Here is a 19,869-nt window from a genome sequence, read left to right on the forward strand (position 1 = left end):
CCGAATAGCAGGTGGATCCTTTACCAGCTGATCCACAAGGGAAGCCCAAGAACACTGGAGTGGGTAGCCTATCCCTTCTCCAGCAGATCTTCCCAACCCAGGAATGGAACCAGGGTCTCCTGCATTGTAGGCAGATTCTTTACCAACTGAGCTATCAGGAAAGCCCTACAACAGAGTATTATACAGCAACAAAATAAACAAACTTTTGAAAGAGGAAGAATTGCCCGAGGATCCCCAGCTGTCCCAGCCCTCAACTGTTTGAGTCTTCCCAGCCTGGGCCCTGAACACATGGTCAAGAAGCCTTTGGGGTGATCCTGGCTGTAGCCACTGTCTCAATGTAACAGCAAAAGAAACTCTGAGTGGGGACAGCCCAGTTGAGCCCAGTCAAGCCCCACTTCTGTGAGCAAAACAAATTATTGTGATGATTTTAACTCATTGCTTTAGGGACGAATATTGCACAGCAATAGGTAACCAGAATAGACGTCTAAGCATTTAGGGGAAAAAATAAAACAGAATATGTTAAATTTGTAAGTCTACTTTAAAATGTTTAAGGAAATTTAATTAAAGAGATTTGTAAAACTACTTCTAAAAACTACTGTTTAATATTAGGTTCATAAATAAAGGGAAAGACTTGTAAGTTGAATGTAAAAGATTAAGGGCAAACTAGATTCTAAAATTTCTACTTACCTAAGTTGAACCTTAACTGAGAAAAATATTTTCAATAAAACAAGACAAAAACACTGAAAACTTCTTGGATAGCTAACTTCACTGATCCTTTCAGAAAGTTAAGGAAACAACATAGGGAAAGGAAATGAGTGATTTATTGAGTGCTTACTAGGTGCCACAGCATGTCCTCGTGTCCTTGAAATCAACTCATAGCATCCTTACAACCCTGTGAAGTCGGTTTTATAATCACCCCTTTACAGATGATGCTCAGAGAGGCTATGTGACTTGCCTGAAATTCTGCAGTTAGTAAAGGATAGAATCTGTGCTTTGGCATTTTTGGATGACTTCTCTTGGAAGAAAGGCTGATGAAGGTAAATTTCTAAAAGTCACTCAGGGGCTTTGGTGTGGTTGCAGTGCTGGCATCCTGTGTCTGCTCCAACCTTGCCTGTGAGCCTTCAAGTGGGTGAGAAGAGGGGTGTGCACACAAGTGACCATCCTGTGAGGATTAACGTGGCCAGAGTAAAGGATGGTCCATTGACCCTTACAGTTCAGGAGTCTGGGTTGGAGCCAAGGGCGCCTGTCCCCTGGACATAACTTCAGAGTAGCTCCGGAGAGGAGTTCTGGAAGCTGTGGAAAAACAGAGGAAGAATTTCAGCACTGTGGCTTGGGATAGCTCACATAACTTCAGAGGGTTCTGTTCAGGTCTTTTTTTCCTCTACAAGTCCCAATATTTTAACTGTATGCAATTTTAACACAATAGGAGCAGCTGAATCGTTGAATCATTTTCTTCTATAATATTAGGGTGAGTCAGTTTTGAAGTTATATAGTTCAATTCTCTCATTTTATAGGAGAAGAGACCAAGAGATCAACTTTGGTTGCTTCCTATGAAGAATCTATAGAACTATACTTCCTATCTAATACTATGGAATGAGTTTAAAAATCTGCATAGAAAACCAGTGAGTTTTATAAAACCTTTGTGTTTTATTTTTACAAAGCAAGGAGTAGGTAAATGAGACCAAATAGAAGAAAAACAAATACAGGCTGTTGTGGTCCTAAGTGGGGAGGGAACTGCTGCCTCTAACTTAACTACTTGAACATGGAACCTTGGCAGGTTAAGCAGAGCTACCATCCAGAGACCCAGATCTGGAGACCCCAGGCAGCTCCTGCCAGGCCACCTTCAAGGGCAAGTCTTCTGCCCCAGGAGGCGTTCCAATGGTTCTGGGAGAAACGTGCTATTTAACAACACTGACAGCTAACCAAGCACCATAGGGACTTCTGAGGGAAGAGACCTGAATATAGTGTGATGGTGATCTGCCTCCCCTGGACAAATAAAACAGATGAAGGTCTGACCGTCCCTTAGCTATTCAGGGGCCAAGGAGCTAGTGTGTGTTTTCTTTGGACCTCCAACTTTTTGCTGTTCCTTTTGTTGTCAGGGGATCCTGTCAGTTATTACCTCCCTTAGGAAACCAGACTGGAGGAAATAAGGGGAAATCATGTGTCTCAGAAGGAGTAGGGGGAGGGCTTGGGGAGGGAAGTGAAAGTGAGAGAGAAGGGGAGGAATTTGAAAATAACTGTACACAGAACAGAATTTTAAAATATGTTATACATTAAACTAGGGCTTTACAGCTTAACAAATTGCCTTTGTATATTTTATCTCAATTACTCCTCAAGCAACCTGACAACATCAACAGAGGCTACCTATTTACTTACTTCTGAACAGTGCTGAATGGTGAAAGTTGCTCAGTCATGTCTGACTCTTTGTGACCCCATGGACTATATAGTACATGGAATTCTCCAGGCCAGAATACTGGAGTGGGTAGCCTTTCCCTTCTCCAGGAGATCTTCCCAACTCGGGGATCAAACTCAGGTCTCTCGCATTGCAGGCAGATTCTTTACCAGCTGAGCCACCTTCTCCAGAGGTTCTTCCTGACCCAGGAATCAAACTGGGGTCTCCTGCATTGCAGTCAGATTCTTTACCAACTGAGCTATCAGGGAATCCCATTTACTTACTAGTAGGTATTAATTATCTATGAGACTATTAGCCCTGTTCCGCAGCTAGGGAACTGCTCTTGAAAGTAATTATGTGGCAGGACAAGATTCACATCTTAGAATCATTGAATCATAGCATCACAGAGTTAGAAGGCATCTTAATAGCAATAACATAAGGCATTCTTCTCTTGGAGCATGAATCACCTTAAAAAAAACCTCTGAGAAGATTTCTTCTGATCACTATTTGAATTCTTCTAGTAACGAGTAACTTACTACTCCTTGAGGCAATCCATTCTCCTTATAGCTTTCAGCCCTTAATTCATCTTTGTCCTCAAGAACGTCACCGAATTAAGGTGAAGGTATCTTTTCAAAATTTGAAGATATTACTCTTGTCCATCTCTTGCAGATTAAGCATCTTCCAGTCTTTCAGTTGTTATTCATGATTACTCTTAATATGATTACCTGGCACAGTGCCTGAAATACATAGAGGATACTCAGTGAATGTTTGTTGAATTGGTTCTCTGGCCTTTGGTAATATGTCCTGGTCCTGGCCTCTTTCCTTGACCACAATTAGTCTCCATGTTGTAATGTGTTTCTCATTTCTTTATTTATTTAAATAATTAAAAGGAAGCAATATATAGTCTTTATTTTCAAACTACAGAGTCTTCAGAACAATTTGAAAACATAAGCTAAACTGGCCAAATTTTAGACAGCTTTCAGTTAATTTGTGATAATAGACTCAGTAGCTTGACTTAACTGACCACTTCAGAGATGTATTCATTGAGCATCTCCTGTAAGACATCAAATGAAACATTGTAGAGTGTGTTCATAGAATTAACGGGAAAGATTCTAGTGAAGGCAGGGTTAATGTGAGGTCTAATTGTGAGACCCTGCATGAACACATTATCGTACAGTACTGCTTTGCATGCTAAAAAAGTAACAGCCAGTTTGGGCTCAGTTCTGGGTACCACCGGGCTGAAAACTGTGCTCTTCAAAACAAACAAACAAACAATGCTCCAGTAGAAACACTGACTGTTTTTAGTTGGTTTTAAACTGTCTTGGTGTGAGGCACAAGCACTGCTGTCAGTGTGATGAAGCTATGTCATTCCCAACAATGCAGAATCCACTCAGCTTCACGACCCTTAAGTTCTGGACCAGGATGAATAGCAACGAGCTTACAGTTTTGGTTGCAGAACAGCTAGGGACTGGATGGTGAATTGTGCCCTGCTTTGGAAAGGAAAGAAGTAAATTGCTACCAGTCTGGAGGCACTATGCTTATTCATTACAGTAATAACCATAAAAGGAGTTTGATGACAAATAAGTCAAACCAAACGTCCCAAAATACAATTTGGGAAACATGTCTCTGGGCTAAATTATCCCATTATCACAAACTAAAGCTGTCTGAAATTTGGTCAATTTGATCACATTTTCAAATTGTTCTGAAAACTCTGTAGAAGTTCAGTTCAGTTCAGTCGCTCAGTCGTGTCCAGCTCTTTGTGACCCCATGAACTGCAGCACACCAGGCCTCCCTGTCCAACACCAACTCCTGAAGTCTACCTAAACTCATGTCCATTGAGTCGGTGATGCCATCCAACCGTCTCATCCTCTGTCGTCTCCTTCTCCTCCTGCCCTCGATCTTTCCCAGCATCAGGGTCTTTTCAAATGAGTCAGCTCTTCTCATCAGGTGGCCAAAGTACTGGAGTTTCAGCTTCAATATCAGACCTTCCAGTGAACACCCAGGACTGATTTCTTTCAGGATGGACTGGTTGGATCTCCTTGCAGTCCAAGGGACTCTCAAGAGTCTTCTCCAACACCACAGTTCAAAAGCATCAATTCTTCAGCGCTCAGTTAACACAGTTTTTTCCTTTCTCTCTATTACTTAAACCAAAGACGATTCTAATACCTTCTCTCTTTATACTCCAAATAATAGTAAGTATAAAGAAAGTGAGTTATATTAGCAGTTTTCTCACTGTGAACCTCAGAAAAGGCTGAATTTGGGAAGAAGCCTTTTTTTAATAGTATTAAAGGTAGAGGACCTGAGAGACAGAGGTGGGACCACCTTGCATGTGAACATCTCATCCTCCATGCCTCTCACATGGTAGGTGAGATTCTTCACAGGTACAGAATGGAGATTACTCATAGTCAAGCAGGACCCTGGTACCCAGCAGAGAGGAGGAAAGCTCTAAGTCGACTACAAGAGAAATCAGAGTGAAATACAGCAGCGAGTTCTTGCTGGAAACACACTGATGTCCAGGGGCTTGTGTCCATTATAAGGTTGCCTGCCTGATTCTTTTTCCTCCTCTGAACAGTTCATCCTTTTCCTTCTCACATAAACCCAGGAGGGCCTTGGGGGGCCCAGCTGGGTCAACACATTCATGTGAAGAAAGTAAGGTTCAGTGAGATTGTGTGCTTTGCAAACAGTAGTAGAGCCAGACATAGCAACCAGGACTTTGGGGCTCCTGGGGCAGGTCTCTTGTCTAAAACACTGCCTGCCTGTTAACGTTTGGGAAAACTCACGCATGAAATGTGTAGCCATCAAAGAGAATTTTCACATCCTCACTTGAATGGTTTTCTTCATAGGCAGAGGGAGAGGTACTGATTTTGGAAGTCAGGATTAAAAATTAAGTTGGGCATATAGGGCAGTTTAGGAAGAAGAGATAGAGCAACACAGGAAGTGGAGGAGATAGGAAGAAGGCAACAGTGAGATAAATACATAAACAGTCAAATGGGGTCAACGTGGAGGAAAAGTAGGGAGAGGAGAAATTAACGGAGAAGCAGCAGAAATGGGCCTTTTTCTTCTTAAAAGCAGCACACTGAGGAAGCCAAGGACTGAGCAGAAACAGGAAGGAGGGGAAAAAGAGGAGAACAAATAGAGCCAGGAAAAGAGAAGCAGGCAGAACATGAGAACACAGGGAGCTGTATGAGTTCAGAGTGTGTGCAGGTGGGTAGGTATGGGGACAAAGAGCGGGGCCCACGGGACGGAATTCACACGCACTGGCAGGGGTAGGCTAGTAGGGAGGCAACTGTCAGCAGCCAGGGAGGGACAACGGGGGAGAACAACACAAGTGGAGGAGGTCAAGAAAGTGATCTGCTAGATGCTGCTTCTAAGGACTGATGCCATAGATTATTAATTCCATATCCATGAAACCAAATAGCTAATCTTTTGGCACTCACCTCTCTTGCCTCTTTCATCATTTTTATGATTTGCTTTTCAACATGTACAAACATTCACTCACTTAACCTCTAAGTATCCTAGATGCCTTCCTACCTGAAATAGTTTCTTGGGAAAACAGTGTTTCCTGAAGAATGATTAATCTCTTAACCACCCCTCCCTGACCTTGGAAATGCCTTCCAAATTGAGAACAGTGGTATTTTCCTCAGGAAAAGCCAGGCCTGCACCATGGTTGGGTGGAGTCCTAGAGGAAAATGTCACCGTATTGTGAGAGCAGTCAGAGGGAACATGAAAACAATTTCCCAGAACTGCTCAGCACAGCCTTTTATGTACACTCTCCTGAGCTGTACACACACTCTCCTACGTCAGATTCACGCCCACTCTACCTCCCACAGTTATGATTGTCTAGGAAAGTCACTCTATCGTAGTAACATTCACTCAGCAGTGTCCAGTCCTGTGCCTGAGTAACACACTCTCCACTGGGTCAGAGGATAGCAGGGTGGGCCCATTTTCCTCCCAGTGTCATTAGCCTCCAATCACAAGCCTCTTTGAAATGGGGGCGATTTTAACAGAACTGCCTGTCCAATCCAGACTAAATAATGACTGCATTCTGGAGCTGACTATATGCCAAGAAGAATCATTAGGAATTTGAGCTATGCCAGCTTTTTAAAGTATTCTTTAAAATGCATGCCATAATAAAATACTCTTTGGCCTTAAATGTGACCTTGGTTACTAGCACAACTTTGAAAAAAAAATAATTAGCAACCTATCTGAACAAATGTCAGCCAGCCAGACCATTTTTGAAAGCTATCACAATTAATAAGGGATGAGTTTTTTAAAAAAAAAAAAACCCTCATGCCTTTCATGCAACAGGAGTGAGTTGCTATCTGCAGGGTTGGGTTAATGCCACTTTCTGTGAGTCCTCTGAGAGGACAGGCTCCATGAAATTATTTTTTGCCCTTATAAACCAATTTAAGGCCAGCTACTGGCAAGACTGCAGCAACTGCCTTCTGAGTACTTACACAGGATCCTGAGCCGGGTGGCTGTGCCCATGTTAGTTCTCCCCTCACCTCATGTACTCCCCATCACTCTTATAATCCATGAATGATTCTGATCCCGACACCTCCTCAAAATCCTCCAGAACCAGACTGGTGGAGTCCTCACCCAGGACGCCGCTATCGGGCCTGGACATTCTGACCCAGGGAGGAGGTGCAGGAGAGCTGGTGACCAGTGGAGGTGGGGAGCTAGGGGGTGTTTGCTGGACAGATGTGTGCAGAGCCTGAGGAGGGGTTGCCGCTGGCTCATGGACTTCCTCGTCATCCTTCTCAGACTGTGGTCCTGCATCTGGGGCAGCAGAACCGAGGACGTGGTAGAGGCTGGGGAGACGGATGTCAAAGCGTAGCCCGAACTTAGCAAAGAGCTTGTCATTGAGAGCGTAGAGCTTCTCTGAGATGTCATAGCCCAGCAGGACCGAGAAGAGGCGAGAGATGTATCGCTCTTTGGTCAGAAGGAGGTGGAGATTTTTCCGGGGCCAGGAAATGTAGCTACATTCAGTCTCAGCTGTTAGAGTGACCTGAGAGGGGTCAGGGACAGAAAGTGAAGGTTGAAACTTAAAAATGTGTCCAAGCTTAGTACAGAGATATATACAGTTTACTTGGCAAACCGCTGCACTTTGCACTTCTGAAGAAGCTGTGAAATACCTCTCCAGGGCCTTGCCTTGAAGAGGTGCAATGAATGACTTTTATTGTGTGCACTGATATGGTGGGAGGGATGGAGTAGGGGGCTGGTCTTGTGAAGAGCCCTGAGATCACCTTCTGGAACCTCACAGTCCACCTCCAGTCTCTTCAGCTTTCATACACTATGTTCCATGGCTGATCCCACTAATGGCTACAGAAGATTCTGAGCCTGTTGTGATTACAGGAGAGAAAAGGGGGCTCCCGGTGCTCAGAAGAAAGGTCAGGATGCTGATGACAGTTTTTAAGGATAAAACATAATATATTGGAGTTGGGACACAAAGAACTAGGAAGAATTTCAGTGAGAAGAGAGCCTCTAATCAGGCATGCCAGGCTGCATCAAGTGGACAGAATGCTGGCCTGGTCTTCAGGCCCATGAGCTGCACTTGACTTGGGCCCTACAAGTAACCAAATGGATCTGATGACTAAATTCAGAAAAGGGGCACAGAGGAAAAGGAACTCTTTTTTGGGGGGTGAGGTGCCTTGCAGCTTACGGATCTTAGTTTCCTAACCAGAGATAGAACCCGTGCCCCGCCTCAAGAGCACGGAGTCTAAGCCCCTGGACCACCAGGGAAGTCCCAAGAGGCACTCGTAAGAACACGAAGTGGAAGGATACCCAACTCTCCATTTATATAGACATCTAGCAATTTCTGTGTACTCAGCTATGTGCCCATGATACACAGCTAAGTCACACTTTCAGGGTCAGTAATGTGTGCGCAGCACAGAGCAGGTGCTTGAAAAATCTTGTTAAAACAATAATGAGTGGTAAAGATAGATTTCAAATGCAAATATTCTTAGGATAGTAAAGGAAAAGTGCGTAAAATCACACAATTCTTTATACCCTGTCCTAAGTACTTTAAAAATGAGCAGGTTGGCAGAGCTTAAGATGAAGATTCACGAATGGAGACAGTGGAAATGAGAAGGAGGACAGCAGCTAACATTTACTGAGAGTGACCATGTGCCAGTCATCGTGTTAAGTGCTTTATGTGGGTTGTCTCATTAAGGGTGGGGTTCTTTATCAGAGATCATATATATAATCCTTTCATTTCATTGCCTCCAAAACAGCCCCTCTGCTCCCCTCCTCCCCTTCCCATCTGCAGTACCCCTCTTCTGTTCCCTTCTTTCATTTCCTCCTCTCCCTCCCTGACCCCTCAGTCATCAGCACTCAAGTCAGGGCCTAAATTGCCTCATCAAGACCAGAAACGAGTTTCAAGTTCCAACTTTACCAGCTGTGTGACATCAGATAAATTGCTTAATCTCCCCAGACTTGTTGCCTCATGAGAATACTGGTCCTCACAATCCATCTGTTACTAATCTGACTCAACAAGTAGTTGTCACATCTACTGTAACCTGTACTTTCAGTGCACTTAGTAACAATTCCCAAACAAGAAATCAGGGTGCTGCACATGAAGTGGGTACACATGAGAGCTAATAAGGACACAAGAAGTGTCCTCAACGCTGAACAGAAAAGACTGTGGGCATTCTTGCAAATACACTGTCACTTCTTCCATCTTAAACCAAAATTTTAAAATCAAAATCTTTTTTTTTTCACTTTAGTTCCTTGGTTAGCTATCACTCCATTGATTTGCTCTCCTTTTCAGCAAAACTCCATGAAAAAGTTGTCTATACTTGGCTGTTACCAATTCCTCTCCTTGAACTCTCTCTCTCCAGCCAGCAAGGCTTTGCCCCAGTGGTCTACAAACTGTTCCTAGCAAGGTCGCCTATGACTTCTACATTGTTGAGTCTGATGATCAGTTTTCACGGCATTCAGTCCCTCCTCTTTGATATTCTTCACTTGGCTCCCAGGACGCCACACTCTCCTGGTATAACCTCCTGATTAGTCCCTTTCAGCTTCTTTTGCTGCTTGTTACCCCCTTCAACTTCTAAACACTACAGTACCTCAGGGTTAATGGATTCTTGAATCCCTTTTCTGTCTACACTCACTTACTGGTGATCTTGTCCAATGTAACAGCTTTAAATATCATCTGTAGGCTAATGACTCAGTCTCAAGCTCAGACCTTGTTCCTTAATTTCAGACTCAAGTATGCAACTGCCTCTGCAGTGTCTGTATTTAAATGTCCATAGATGACGCAAATCTAATACCTCCCAAACTGGATTTCCCTCTCTTCTCCCAAAGCCAATACTATCTGCAGCCTTCCTTATCACATTTGATAGCAGCTCCATCCTTCCAGTTTCTCAGGTCAGAAGTCTTAGAAGTTTTCCTGATCCTCTTTCTCTCACATACTATATCCAATGTGTTAGGAAATCCTTCTGGCCGTATTTAGAAAATATACACTCTGGCCCTAGATGACATGTCTCCTTACCGCCTCTCTGACTTCCTCTCCTACTCTTCATCCCCCTCCCTCTCCCTGTTCCAGACTCATTGACCTTCTTTCTGGACCTCAAACATGCTAGTCTCTCTCACACCCAGCTTTTGCACTGGCTCTTCCCTCTAATATGCTATTCCCCCAGATATTCGCAGAGCTCACACTGCCAATCACCTCAGGTTTTTTCTCAAATGTCACCAGTTCAACAAAGACTTCCATGAAATCCCCAATTACAATTGCAACTACAGTTGATCCTTGAGCAACACAGGTTTGAACTGTGTGGATCTATTTAAACGGGGATTTTTTTTTTTTTTTCAATAGTAAATACCTGAAGTGCTACACAATTGGCCGATTGGTTAAGTCTGAGGATGTGGAACCCCAGATTTGGGGGAACCGTATATTTGGAGGTTGGACTATAAATTATGGGCTTCCCTAGTAGCTCAGCTGGTAAAGAATCTGCCTGCAATGCAGGAGACCCCGGTTTGAGTCCTGGAGAAGGGAAGGGCTACCCACTCCAGTATTCTGGCCTGGAGAATTCCATGGACTGTACGGTCCATGTGGTCTCAAAGAGTCAGACACTACTGAGCGACTTTCACTATAAATTATACATGGATTTTCTACTATGTGAAAGTACCCCTACCTCCTGTGTTGTTCAGGGGTCAATTGTATCTCTCCCTTATACTATTCTATTTTTTTTACTATAATTTATTATTTTTAACATGTTACATAATTTACTTATTCATAATTTCTATGGCTAATTTTTTGTCTCACCTACTAGAATGTGAATTGCATGAAGGCAGGGACTTTCATCTGTTCTGTTGACCGATACACTCTGAGCACCTTTAATAGTGCCCAGATGGGAATTCCCTAGCAATTCAGAGGTTAAGACTCGATACTTCACTGCAGGGGGCATGGGTTCATGAACCATGAGTTCAATTCCTGGTCAGAGAACTAAGATCCCACATTCCATGTGATGTGGCCAAAAATAAAACCAAACAAAAACAAACCATGTAGTGCCCAGGTTACTGTAACAGCTCAATAAATATTACTGAAATGAGTGAATGAATCAGGTAAAAACTACTAATCTTATTTGTTGCAAAATAACTTGATGTTGTTTTCTCATGCCCAGTATAAAATCCTTCCTAAATATCTTCAGAAACCAATGGATTGACAGGTTTGACCAGGTTTTTCTTTAACCTTCACTTTTGAAGCCGGTTGAATGGATTAAATCAGATGATGTACATAAAGAGACCTTGAGTCCAGTAAAACATGATGCTAATTAGAGAAATAATGCTGATTTCCATGTGATCGCTCCCATGCTATGTTCTCGGTGACTGATAAGAGGGTCGCAGTGTTTAATAGTCAATAAATTCTTCATTGAATTCTTGAGAGGTGTGATGGAATGTTGATCTCTTGTGCCAAACTCAATAAGAATTATGATTCGGTCACTGTGGATTCCCTATTAGTCAACAAAGACTATGCAAATACAAAGGCAAGGACAAGATGAACTACAACCCAAGACAACACTTGACATTTGCAAAGAGGAAATGGGACTTCACAGAGCCAAGAGCAAGTGTGTGGATCTCAAGGCTCCCAATGGAGGTGCATACTAAAAATACAAATGGAAGAAATGTGACGGTCCCTACATCCCTCTCAGATGCTGAGAGGCCATCTGGGGTCATAGCCCTTCCTTTCAAGCATAACTAAGGGGAGGACACCCAGCTTATCCACCACCTGTTTCTCGGTTTCAGTGTCAGAAACAGAGCCTGGTCTGGCTGGCTCAGGACCTGACTCAGCCCTCCTGAAGGTTCTTGTGGCTCTGAGGGAGTTCTCAAAGGTGACTGCTGAGCCACTTGGAGAGGATGTGAGTGTGTGGTGGGGGAGGCACATGTTCAGGGGGGGCCCTGTGGCTGATGGTCCAGGCAGTGGGATTAGGATTACCCCTCAGGCCCTGTCCTCACAGAGCCAAGAGTCAGGGTGGGGCGGAAGCAGGCCCAGCCAGGTGGCACCGCCTGGCATGTGTCTATTTTGGGGCTGGCATAAATGCTCGCCTGAGGAACTTCCTGATAGAACTGACAGGAGACAAAGGGAACCCAGTACTGGCCAACTATCTGGACAGGGGAGTCCCTATAATGGTGTATATGTGTAACCTCCACTCTCCTGGCAACCCCCCATTTTAAAAAAGAATAGAATAGTGGTGTCAGGCAACTCGGTTTTACCACTTTCTAGATGAAGAGCTTGGGGCAAATTACTTGAGGTTTCTGAGCCTTAGTTTCCTCATCTGTTAAACAGGTTAATAACAATATTCAATCCAGAGGACTGTTGTGAGAATCAATAAGGCAATAAAATAGGTACTGCCCGTCACGTGCTAGCCATACAGTGAGTGAGAACTACAAAGAAGGTAACTGAAATCTGAAGGATTGACAGAGAAGAGAGGAGGGCTCGAGCAGCCAGGCCCTGACCTTAGACTGTGTATGTGATGCCCTCTGGAGCACTCTGAGACACCAGTGGCCTACTGGCGAGGCAGTTCAGTGAAACTTTACTGAACACCTACTACTGTGTACAAAGTATTGCCCTTTGGAGCCTGGAGATGGAGAGGAAAAGCCCAGATTTCTACGTCAAGGAATTTACTATGCAAAAGACAGAAAGAAAACCAAGTCGTACATGTGCGCAGTCAGCATAGTCAAAGGAATAGAAGAGGCATGCAGGCAATGTGTGGGGATGGAAGCTGGTGAGGTCAGTCTGGGCAGGCTTCAAAGGAAGTGAGATGCCATAGCCTCCTCTTGATGAGGAAGTGCGTTTCGGATAGAGGCGACAATAGGGGGCAAGGCACGGCCGTGTAAAACAGTGTAGTATGTTTGGGGAAGTACTAGTAATTCAGCATGGCTGGTGTGAGCAGAAAGTGTAAGCAAAGGGCTGGAGATGTGGCTCCAGGATGTCACTAAAGGTCTTAAGTCACTCTCTAAGGAGTGAGGGCTTTTATCCTGTGGTCAGTGGGGTCTTCTGGAAGAGTTTTAAGCATAGGAGTGACATGGCCCCCCTTGCAGGGATCAGCACCTCCCTACCCTACCCCTCCTCTGCCAGGCACTTTTTCCACTGGAGGAGAGTGCTCCCACCTCAAGCATCATATTGGCAGTAGTTCAAAGGTCTGACGAAAGAAAGGAAAGATGGAAGCACGGATGTTGCTGGGTTGCAGTGGGATGGGCTGCGGCAGTGCTGCCATGGGGCTCCCTATTACCTGAAACACCCCCTCCTCAGAGGGATGCAGCGATTCCCACTCGGGAGAGTCCATGAACTGGTAAGGAAAGATGTAGTGCAGAAACTGCCCGTCCTGGCTCACACGAACCCTGGCAAAGGGAGAGAAGAGACTGTGTGGGAAAAGAGAAGTGGTTACCCAGAGCTGCTCCAGAGTTTAAATTACATGTTAAAGGAGTGGAAAATGACTAGGATCCAGAACGGGCTTTTTCCTCTTTTACCTAGAAAACCCAGAGTCTCAGTTTCAACCTCTCTTCTAAAGTCAGTTGTACTGGGAAAGAAAGTGTTTATTGAACAAAGGGGGCAGATCAACAAGCTCTCTAAGGTACATCCTGTCCAGTTGGAAGGAGCTATTGTTCCACTTTTTCTGGAGCTTAATTTTCAAAAACAAAAAATATGTATGGAGAACCTTCTGTGTTCCTGGAAGTCTGGAACCTGGAGATGATCTGGTCCTTTTTTTTTTTTTCTTTTTTACTCTTCAGCTGCACTGCGTGGCAACTGCTGGACCACCAGGGAAGACCCAATAATCTGATCCTTACCTTTCAGGATTTCACGATTCAGTGGAAGTCACAGGCACATAAATAACTAGCTGTAAGTTAACATGTGCTATTGTGAGACAGGAGACTAGAGGAGAGACAGCGTAGTTCTCTCCAAGTGGCAGACTTCTCAAAGATGATATTTCAGCTGATTTCTGAAGGATGTATAGGATATTGAGAAGCAGATCAGAATGCAGATGAGGATCTGAGAAATCCAGTATGGAATTCTGTTTTCCAATATCAGCTTTTCCCCTTCCTCTATAGTACTGGAACTTTTTTAGCCAGGGCTCATGACTGCCCAGCTAGACTGTTTCTCTACTTGCCTTGCAGCTGAGTAGAACCATGTGATTAAGTTCTGGCCAACGGGATATTAGCACTCCATATCTTGCTCCCAGTGAATGCCTAGATATATATGTATGTGTGCAAATTACCAAAGACCACTATCAATTAACAAACTTTATGTATTATCTGACAACTTAGAGATGGAAAACAGAAAGGGATGTAGGTCTCAAACCAAGCCAAGAATGTGGTGTCAGCCTATACTCTCTGATAGCAGAAACACTCTTGCTTCTACAAGACCCATCAAAATGTGTAGCTAGCCACCAGAACTTCTCTCAGTTATGAAAGCGTGCAAGAGAAAATGAAGTGCCGTGTGTTCCTACCTCATGGGCTTCACATATTCTGTTCCCTCCAGCTGCCTCTCTTCCCAATCCGCACCTTCTCCTCCAGCCTCAGCTTACACATTTCTTCCTCCGGGAAGTCTTATCTGGCCCCCCAGAAAATTTAGGTCCACTGCTTAAATGCTCTCATTGCACTTTGCCTTGCTCCTTGGAATTAGTGACTAGAGACATGAATTAGTGGCTCTCTTGAGAGACTGTAAATTCCATGAGTACAAGGAAAATAGTTTTCATTTTTTAACAAGAGATCCCTAGTCTCTAGCTCTCTTAATAAATATTTTTGGAAATGGGGAAGGAGGAAGGAAGGGAGAAAGGAAAGGAAGAGGGATGGAAAGATCAAACAAATGAACTCACTGTGTCACCATAAAAGGGACCAAAACCTCAAGGAAAAGCTTCTCGAACAAAGGAAGAAAGACAACCGGAGAGAATGAAGCTGCTGCCATACACATCAGATCCTCCCATCCTTCATCCTTTTCCCATGCAAGGAATCTGGCCACCCAAGCAAGCCACTGAGGAGGGACAAGACTTTACAGTGTGAGTAACATCTAATGAGGGGCTTTCCAGGTGGCAAAGAATCCACCTGCCAATGCAGGAGATATGGGTTCAATCCCTGGGTGTGTTGTTTTGTTTTCCTTAGATTTTGCAGTTTTAATCCCTGAATTGGGAAGATCTTCTGGAGAAGAAAATGGCAACCCACTCCAGTATTCTTGCCTGGGAAATCCCATGGACAGAGGAACCTACAATCCTTGGAGGATCCAGAGCAGGCTACAATCCATGGGGTTGCAAAAGAGTTGGACGTGACTTAGTGACTAAAACAACAACATCTAATGAGCCTGCTTGGCTCCCTGAGGCCATTCACATTGTATACTATATCCTTTATCATTTGAGTCTCTTCTTCCTCCTGATCTCCTGACAACAGGTAATTTCCTCCTCCGTGAACAGCTTGGAGAGCTGGCTGCCTCTTCAGGGGGTTATGCATGTGGGAGTTCATGCTTGGGATTGTATATGAGAGAAACTCTCCAACAGTAAGCACAGCTTAACAGGGTGATGGACTTTGAAGAAGTCGCTTTGCCTTTCTGAGTCTTGAAAGGGACTGATTGCATTGTGAAAGTAAAACAAAAAGGACGTCTGAGGTTGTAACAGAGGGCTCCAGATGAGGTATGCATGTGAGCTGGGGAGGTCTCCGTCAGAAGCCCCCACTTCTCATCATGGAGTTATATTCTGCTGCTTCAAGGTGTTTGGTACCTCACCAGCCAAAGATAACGATGATTCTCCTTTAAAGTCGGAGGCTGGTTATAGACTAGAAGTCCTTTCCTCAGCTCCAACTTAGCAAAGTTGAGACAGGATGATGTTGAAAGATATCAAAACAAAACTCTTACTTCAAATCTTGAAAAGCAAGAAAAATATTGAAATTTTTAACTTGAGTTTTTGATGCTAAGTATACTAGGAAATGGCAACCCACTCCAGCACTCTTGCCTGGAAAATTCCATGGATGGAGGAGCCTGGTAGGCTACAGTCCATGAGGTCGCAAAGAGTTGGACATGATTGAGCAACTTCACTTTCTTTCTTCCTGTAGTTCCTTTTGGAGAAGGAAATGGCAACTCACTCCAGTGTTCTTGCCTGGAGAATCCCATGGATGGAGGGGCCTGGTGGGCTACAGTCTATGGGGTTGCAAAGAGTCAAACACAACTAAGCAACTAACACACACACACACACACATACTAGGAAAAGAGCTTCACGGGTTGCTCAGCTGGTAAAGAATGTGCCTGCAATGCAGCAGACCCAGGTTTGATCCCTGGTTGGGGATGCAACCTGAAGGAGGGCGTGCAACCCACTTCCAGTATTCTTGTCTGGAGAATCCCCGTGGATAGAGGAGCCTGGCAGGCTACAGTCCAGGGGGTCACAAAGAGTTGGACACGACTGAGTGACTGAGCACAGTGCATACTATGAAAAACCACACTGAGGGGCCAAGCCTCTCTTTCCTCTTCACAGGAACACAGTCTACAAGTTCATGATAAATCTATCATATAAAAGATACCTGAACCATCTAATAATTATTATGTCCTTCCACAAATGAGCACCATACAGTGCAGGGGGGTGTTTCTGCTACCTGTCTTAATCCCCTCCTTTGAACAGAGATACTGGGAGATGCAAACAATATCATGGGTCTCATGAATGAGCATGTTTCCTAAACTGTCCTTATTTTAAGCATGGAATTGTAGGTGGCAAACATTTTGGCAATAGTTGTAATATATTTTTATCTACATGTGTATTTGTTTACAAATAATTTCATTTATTTATACTTCTGCTGCTGCTGCTGCTGCTGCTAAGTCGTTTCAACCATAAATGAAATGAAACATCACAAAACCTCATAGCTCATTCAACCCAGGACCTCAGTGTCCAAACAAAATTAAAACATGTATACATTATACTTTGATTCTGTACATTAATCCATAAATGCCTGGTGTCAACATTACTAGTAGCAGTAGTTGTGGTAGTACCATCATCATCAATGTCAAAGTCTTTTTCCCCACTGGCTATCTTATCTGGTTTTTTTCTTTTCCCCTTTTCTTTCTTTCCTTTTTTTTTTCTTTGAATCACCACATTCTTCTGGTCTCAAAAAAGGAGGAAAGAGGAAATTAAGGACAAAGTTTTTAAATACTCTATTTGTTTTCCACAGAGCCCAGTCCAAGTATATACCAGGTGAAGATGCTTACTGTCAGATGCTTAGCTCCAACATACAAGTCCCACTAGGGCAATATTGCAAAGAATTCACAATTTCCTACCAAATGTGCAGCACAGAGCTACATAGTATTTGTTCAGAAGAGATCAGTCAATGGCCAACATTCACATGCAGGCTAATCCAGACAAAGCCCCTTTTGCTAAGGTCTGACTGTCAGCCTCCTTAAAACGTGTCCGCCAGGTGTCTCCACCATATCCTCAAAGAGACACACATGGGCATCACTACTCTCCCCTCACTGTCTGGCCCTCAGATTTATAGCACTTTATTCCTGGTCTGTAGGAATCTCAATAGAACAATCTGGAATGGAAATGTGGATAAGGGTAACCTCATTGTTGTTATTGTTGTCATCACTAAGATGTGTCTGACTCTTTCACAACTGCATGAACTGTAGCCTGCCAGGCTCCTCTGTCCATGTAATTCCCCAGGCAAGAATATTGGAGTGGGCAACCATTTTCTTCTCCAGGGGATCTTCCCGACCCAAGGATCGAATCTACATTTACTTCATTGGCAGGCAGTTTCTTTATCATTGAGCCATCAGGGAAGCCCACTCCTGCACCATACCTGGGTATATATGGCTTTACCATAGAATCTGTACAGATATCCCATGATTTCTCTGATGTCCTGGTGGGAGCAGGGGTTACAAAAAAATCTCCTATTTTGGCACTGTTCCTTACACATAGTTGGCACTTAGCAAAGGTTGAATGCATATGGAAGAAACTAATTAATCTTACTGAAATGTTCAGTTTTTCAAAGCTTACAGAGATATTGCTGCAGTTTAGGCATGACATGCTGGCATGGTGTGGTCATTTCAGAGCCAGGGTCAAGAAACATTCACCCCACACCTCGCAGCAGCAACTATATTCACAATTCTTCCTGCCAACCATGAGCTAGTTTCCTCATGAAAAATATTAAGAAAGGGGAAGCAAGTATATGCTTAGAAAAATCTATTTTGGTTTGTTTGAGTCGCCACATCCTTCCTCAATGGAAGAGATACGAAATGGAAAGGGAGGCACTGGGAAACGAGAAGCGTGGGCATGGGGAAGAAATGCTGGGTAGTGACAGAGTGGCTTACCGGCCAGAGAGCAGCAGGGACAGGCGGTCAATGGGCGTCTCGCCCTCCACGGCATAGGTCTGCTCCGTGGCCAGAGTCAAGACCTGCTCCTCGCAGCAGTGCACGATCTCCTTGTATGCTGGCAGGGGCACCTGCAGGGGCAGGCACAGCGTCTTGTAGAGCAGGTCCAGCTCCTCGGGGAGGGTGTCCTCACGCAGGCGGTACACCAGGTGTGCCAGCTGGAGCACGCAGGCCATGGCCAGCAGGACGCTCCAGAGAACAATGTCCAGGCCGCAGGCACCGAACCAGCCCCATAGCACACAGCACAGGTAGCCTGTGCCCAGGAAGCCAAAAAGGTAGAAGCACCCATACACCCCGCTGCCGCCCATGAAGCCCAGGAGCAGGAAGCAGTTGGCCAGGTGGAAGACAGCCCCTTCCAGGTCCTGCCTCCAGGCGATGCACAGTGGCCCGTGCCAGAGGAGCTGGCCCTCCATGCTGCGGTTGCTGCTCATCTTCAGGTCTCAAAGCCTGTCAGGCTCTAAGACTGTCCCCACATGGGAAATTCAGGAAATGGGTCAACCTGTCCTCCCAACTGTCGTCTCACCTCTGGCTTCTCCCCGCCAACTCCACCTTTCTTGGGAGGAATGCTTCCAGCAGCTTTGGGAATGAATAGCAAAACATCATATACTTCATGGAGAACTGAAAACTTTTCTTTCTCTTTCCCTCAGCAAGGCTCTGGCCCTCCTGGCAAAGCTCTGGTGAGTGTCCTCAGCTCCAGGTTTCTTAGAACAGTCTTCACATTTGACTCTTGGCAGGAAACCTAAATCGTCCTGAGAAAGAGATAGGGCTATGGGGCTGAAAGCTTCAGCAGTGAGGGATAATAAAGCAGCCACATCCTGCTCTCTGTTGTTCCCAAACAGAATGAAGAGCGCCCAGCACGGGAGGCACATTTGTGCTCCATTTGGAATGCGTCTCTCTTGGCACCGGAAGAAAGGGTGACCCCAGACGGATACCATGTTTGGAATTGGAATCCAAGAGGTACTGGCAGTGAGAAAAAACAGGCCAGGCATACAGGCAGGCTGGCAGAGCACTTAACATACCTCCCCAGAGGACAAGATAAGGCCTGGGCAAGAGAGGCAAGTCAGGGGAAGGGGGCAAAGGGGGTGGATAAAGGGAAAGCGAGCACAGAATTTACTGTCACACCTCAGGTAGGACACTGTCCAGAGCCCCTCTGGGGAGGGCTCGGGGCTCTCCTGAGGTAGGAGGACACATCAAGGTTGGAAAGTAGGGGACTATTATCAGAAAAAATCCTAACAGTGAGAAATGGAAAGCCCCTCGAAGGCCTTTATGAAGTCATATTGGAAATATCAGTAGGCATTTATTTGAAATTCATTAAACAAAAATAGCTATACAAAGCAACTTTTGAATTCTGACTTTCTTCTGCATGTATCTGGATCTAGTAATAGTTTATACAATGGTAATACATTGCTCAGACCATCAGCCCACCCACTCCAATACTGACAAATGATAATAAGCATCACCTATTAAACACCTACAAAGTGCCAGATCTAGATTAGTTATTCTAGACGCACATGACTTAGTCGTCACACAATTTTATTCCAAATAAATATTGTCGTCCTCCTAGATCTGAAAGAAACTGAGGTTTAGAGAGGTAACAAATTCCCACACGTAGTGACAGAGACAGGATTTGATTTCGTCT

At 44.5% G+C, this 19,869-nt stretch overlaps 1 protein-coding gene across 3 annotated transcripts; it reads right to left on the reverse strand.

Annotated features, from left to right (window-relative positions):
* Positions 1-803: 803 nt before the first annotated feature.
* Positions 804-19,115, reverse strand: POPDC2 (popeye domain containing 2). Of its 3 annotated transcripts, XR_009732908.1 has the most exons (5): positions 18,171-19,115; positions 13,126-13,234; positions 6,850-7,400; positions 2,929-3,129; positions 1,207-1,293 (listed from the first exon to the last, which is right to left on the reverse strand). XR_009732908.1 is itself a non-coding variant. In XM_061398655.1 (4 exons), the coding sequence occupies exons 1-4, from the start codon at positions 18,659-18,661 to the stop codon at positions 1,208-1,210; spliced, it is 1,095 nt and encodes a 364-aa protein (XP_061254639.1). In that variant the 5' UTR covers positions 18,662-19,111; the 3' UTR covers positions 804-1,207. The 3 variants fall into 3 exon arrangements, 2 of the variants coding, with proteins under 2 accessions (XP_061254639.1, XP_061254564.1); XM_061398655.1 differs by lacking the exon at positions 2,929-3,129 and having other exon boundaries at positions 804-1,293; positions 6,992-7,400; positions 18,171-19,111; XM_061398580.1 differs by lacking the exon at positions 2,929-3,129 and having other exon boundaries at positions 1,205-1,293; positions 18,171-19,114.
* Positions 19,116-19,869: the final 754 nt, after the last annotated feature.

Source organism: Bos javanicus, chromosome 1, assembly GCF_032452875.1.
Source record: "Bos javanicus breed banteng chromosome 1, ARS-OSU_banteng_1.0, whole genome shotgun sequence".
NCBI lineage: Eukaryota > Metazoa > Chordata > Mammalia > Artiodactyla > Bovidae > Bos > Bos javanicus.